The sequence below is a fragment of the Penaeus chinensis genome, chromosome 32 (assembly GCF_019202785.1).
Source record: "Penaeus chinensis breed Huanghai No. 1 chromosome 32, ASM1920278v2, whole genome shotgun sequence".
NCBI classification, from domain to species: domain Eukaryota; kingdom Metazoa; phylum Arthropoda; class Malacostraca; order Decapoda; family Penaeidae; genus Penaeus; species Penaeus chinensis.
This window is the reverse complement of record NC_061850.1, coordinates 31,017,561-31,022,524: the sequence shown is the minus strand read 5'-3', so window position 1 is coordinate 31,022,524 and position 4,964 is coordinate 31,017,561. Positions and strand designations below refer to the sequence as shown.

General features: G+C 44.0%; 1 protein-coding gene across 2 annotated transcripts in view; it reads right to left on the bottom strand.

Moving 5' to 3' along the window:
- Positions 1–2,737: 2,737 nt before the first annotated feature.
- Positions 2,738–4,964, bottom strand: part of LOC125042699 (sodium/bile acid cotransporter-like) — a 19,070-nt gene continuing 16,843 nt past the window's right edge. The window contains exons 8-11 of one of the 2 annotated variants that reach the window (XM_047638513.1): positions 4,696–4,810; positions 4,251–4,464; positions 3,375–3,496; positions 2,738–3,092 (exon numbers count right to left, since the gene is read on the bottom strand). In XM_047638513.1, the coding sequence (XP_047494469.1) occupies positions 2,964–3,092; positions 3,375–3,496; positions 4,251–4,464; positions 4,696–4,810 (580 nt within the window). In that variant the 3' untranslated portion in view covers positions 2,738–2,963. The remainder of the gene's footprint in view (positions 3,093–3,374; positions 3,497–4,250; positions 4,465–4,695; positions 4,811–4,964) is intronic. The other variant, XM_047638514.1, reaches the window with a different exon arrangement.

The window sequence follows — 4,964 nt, the reverse complement described above, 5'->3', positions numbered from 1 at the left end:
AGTCTTTAGCAGTTTGGTTGGAATTTCACATATGCCTGCAGCTTCCCTTTAGCTTAGAGATTGCCTCCCTGATCTCAGTTAGGGTAGGAGGTTCCTCGCTGATAGGTGGTTCTGGCACAGGTACTGTGACACCACTTGCGTCCATACTAACTGCTGAAGGGTCTATCTGGTACAGCTTTTCAAAATACTCAGCCCAACTTTTACGAACCCCAACGTGATCTGAGATAATCTGTCCATCCACTGAGCAGACTGCAGTCATCTGCGAGGTTTTATCAGGGCTTGGTAGGTAGGGCGAATGTCATTTACCAAGAAATGGCTTTCAACCTCCTCAGCAAGGTTCCTGATGAACTGTTCCTTGTCCCTTGTTAGCAGTGTCCGAGCCCTGTGCACCAAGGAGCGGCGCAAGTCCTGATTGTCATTCAGTCGAGCCATATAACACACATCTGTGGCCTCCAGTGTCTCTGGTGAGATGAAATTCTGCCTTGCCCTCGAGCGTTTGCCAATGGACTCCTGCGCTGTATCGAGCATTTCGCACTTAAAAGACTCCCACAGAGCTACTGGGTCAGTCAGGTGTTTGAGTTCTGTGAACCGATCAGAGACTGCTGTGGCGAACCTCCAGGCACATCCCTCCTCCCTCAATCTGTTTAAGTGAAACACCCTAGAGTGACCTCTGCAGAGACCAGTCTATGGTCGGTGCAACAGAACTCTGCACTTCGGTAAACCCTGTAACTCTGAAGGACCCTCCAGCGAGTGCTGACAAGAATGTTATCGATCCCCGTGGCCACAGTACCCGAATCACTGTACCATGTCCAGCCATGCAGGTTAGAACAATGATACCAGCAGCCAGCAATCCTGTCTGTGGGACCTAGCAAAGTCCCGGAGAAGGAGGCTGTTCTCGCTACTGGGATCAGTTCCCAAACCATGGGGACTGACAGGGGACTGACAGACATCTTGTAGCCAGCTCACAGCCAGATACCGCATTAATATCGTTTAGTAAAATGCAAAGTCGTGCCGGTGATGTTTGTTTGGCACAGATGTGAATTGGCATAGAACGCCTCTTTCTGATCTAGTTTACAAATATCAGTAGGAACATACACAGCAATATATGACATGAAGCCAAAAGCACGCTTCAATTAATTGCCATAATATGCTCATCAACCGGTGAAGTCGGCTAGAGATGGCTATGGCTACTCCCTGGAGATGGTGACCAGTAGTAAGTGTACCCACCCATACTGATAGTGCTGTTGCCAGGTCATCTCACCTCCGAGAGGGCAGCCACCTCAACTTCCAACCGCTTCAGTGCCCTCGATAGCAGGGGTAACCGCTCCTCCTGCTGCAAGGATCGGATGTTCCAAGCTCCTACCCGGATAGCTCGCCTGAGGTTAAGCCTTGAGCAGTCACTGCCTCCCCCGCCAACACTGCCCCATATAAAGGGAGCAGCAGGCTGTGGGGCCCAATGTCCGCCTGTGGTGTACCCTTTGGCCAAGTTTTGAATTGTGAAAGGAACATTAGACCAGAGTAAGTGTAGGACAGGGAAATTGTGAAAGTTAGAAGAGAAATAATAACGGAAAAGAGCGGGGAGTAGGGGTGACTGTGTCGATCCCGTCTCACTTTTATTTTTAATATATTTATCCTAATGATCATTGAGTTATAATTAGTAGGCAAAGGGAGGGTTACAGTTAAAGCCAACCGTATATTTGAACTGTAAAAGAATATTCTGGTCATTTTCTGATCTGATATTTATTATTGCTAATATAAAACACATTGTACTCCCAAACCCCTTGCTCGCTGTGGCGGGGGGGGGGGGGGGGTAGGAGACGGGGACTGAGGCCCACTGTAGGGATCACCCGTTCCTTGGACCTCAGCCCTCGCCTCAGCTAATTTTGCATATTTTCTTCTCCCTCTTTCCTTTTACTGCTCTTCTTTGCCCCCATCCTCTGTCCACTTACTCTAATAGTTATTTTTTTTACCCTTTTTGCCATAATACTTTACCATAGTGTTAAATGACCTTTGATGTCTAGCACATTTATTTGTTTTAACAATGAACCATTGAACAGATTGTAATATGTAAAAGAAATTCGTTAAAACTGTTTCTTCGGTACACTCAGCAAAGGAATAAATCCAATCCACCCACAAGCTATAGGACCCTTCAGTCATCTGCTCAAATAAACATTTCGGCGAGTCACGATTGGGTTTTCTCGGGTTCCCTTCAGATCCAAAACCTTAGGTGGTGGCGGCTATGCCCAGCTAGTTTTTCATTTGTATTAGAAATCATCGCGATTGGCAGCAGACATTTTGTAGAATATAATCTTATTTTTGTATGTGAAACATTTGCAATATGACATATATATATATATATACATATATATGAACAATATGTGTATATATATATATATCTGTGTGTGTGTGTGTGTGTGTGTGCGTGTGCGTGTGCGTGTGCGTGTGCGTGTGCGTGTGCGTGTGCGTGTGCGTGTGCGTGTGCGTGTGCGTGTGCGTGTGCGTGTGCGTGTGCGTGTGCGTGTGCGTGTGCGTGTGCGTGTGCGTATGCGTGTGCGTGTGCGTGTGCGTGTGTGTGTGCGTGTGTGTGTGTTATTAGCAAACATTTTTTAATGAAAATCAAAACCTTTTTGAAAATATTCTAAAACAAACTGTTGAACGATATACTGTATATATGATTAAAAATGCACAGTAATTTTAGACATTTACAGTGGGGATGAAAATATGGGCGAATTTTCTTCAAATATCAACTTCGAGCAAACAAAATCATTTTATTAAACTAATAATACTACATATATAACCATATATCTCTAATAAAACAGATATGCATTCAAATGGGCATTATTAATTATATATTCACAGATACAGGCTCACATTACAAATACCACACGCACACACGAATGTGCACACACCAACACGCACACAAGTACCCGTCCACATCAGCGCAACACGATTTTCTTGTCTTGCTACACAGCTTCATCCTGCAACTGCACAGCTGGATTATCAACACCTCCTTCGAACTGCTTCTTCATTTCCTTCTGTGTGCTGTGTCCTTTTTCATTCTTTTTATTGTTCTTCTTGTTTTCCAAACCAGCCTGAGAGAGAAGACAGTAATGTTAGAAATGTGTGTTAGTGGAAGTGCTGACATAATGTCAGCGTGGCCATTATGTCCACGCTGACATGTCACTGCATATGATTTGATATGTAATATTGATATGTAATTCCTTTTCCTTCCCCTCAACCCCTATCATATCTTCCTCCTCGACACCTATCTTATCTTTCCCTCTCAAAACCTGTTTTTTTTTTTTTTTTCTTTCTCCTCACTTAACACTTCCTATCTCTCCCCTCAACACCTTCTTCCTTGTCTTTCCCCTCACCTTCCCCTCTAAAGGAGCTATATCCGCCGACTTTGACTTGGCTGTACAGGAATAGATTTTCTGAGCGATGAGCACGAGGAGGAGCGGCACCGGGGTCATCACCGTCGACGCAGCGGGGAACACTGAGGGGAGACGGAGAGGGATCATGAGTATAAAGGTAGAAAGGAAAGTGAGTAAAGTGGCGAGGGAAGACGGAGAGGGATCATGGATATAAAGGTAGGAAGTAAAGTCGATAAAGTGGTAAGTTGATGTGGTATGATAATAATGAAAGGCGGGGAGAAGTAGTAGGGGATGAATGTAAAGATAACGAAAAAAAACCGTGAATAGCAGTAAGGTGATGAATGAAATGACGACGAAAGGCGAGGATGGCTGAGAGGTGATGGATAAGGTAATGAAATAAATTATAAGTGACATCTTGTGGTGACTATTATCTGAAATACATCGATGTTATTCAGACGTTTTCAGCTAATCATCATCAATATTTCAAGCAGCCTTTTCACCCCCCAAAAATAAAGAGAAAATACAGTGAACTAAAGTCTAGAAAACTAAGTTCAGTTAAAAATAATTATTATAATAATGATAAAAATGATGGTGATGATAATGACAATAGTAATGACAATGACAATAATGATTACAATGATAATAATGATAATAATGATGATGATAATAATGGTGACAATTAAAAAAAATAGAATAATGAAAAGAATAATAATGATAATAGTAATAGTAGTAATAATAATAATAATAATAATAATAATAATAATAATAATAATAATAAAAATAATAATAACAATAATGATAATAATAATAATAGTAAAGATAATAATCCTAATCCTAATGAATGGCCCCACTGACGAGGCCCTTGACGACACTCACCGACAGTGAGGTCTCCAGCGGGCTTCTCGAGGGTGAACTTGAGGATGAAGATGGCCACGCTGGCATTCTGAACCCCGGTCTCGATGCTGATGGCGATCACGTCCTGAGTGGGCAGCCGGAACAGCTTGGCCGCCAGGAGGCCGGTGAGGTAGCCGATGGTCGGGAGTCCGAAGCCGACGAGCAGCGTCTGCGGGGAGGAGGGTGGCCAGGCGGGCTGGCTTGTGATTATCTTAAAGCTTCTTCGAGTTGATTAAAAACAAAAAGTTACTGAATTTGGAAGAAAGAATTGCGATGCGGCACACACATTCAGAGGAACACATCCTCAAATTCTAAAGATAGAACATGTAGCCTCGTGAATTCCCTAAAGCGCACTTCAACCATCAAGAGGGGGGGGGGGGGGGGGGGGCGAAGGCTGCCCACGGCCCAGAAGATCACAACAACTCACCCGCAAGTCGAAGAAGCTGAAGACGTAGATATTCGCGTAAACGCCGAAAGTGAAGATGAAGACAACGATGAAGATGGACAAGGGCGTCAGCAGCCACTCCAGCACCTTCGCCACCCTGTCCATGGAAACGGGTTTTATATATTATTTTCTAATCTTATATATATGTGTGTGTGTGTGTGTGTGTGTGTGTGTGTGTGTGTGTGTGTGTGTGTGTGTGTGGGTGTGTGTGTGGGTGGGTAGGTGTGTGTGTGTGTGTGTGTGTGTGTGTG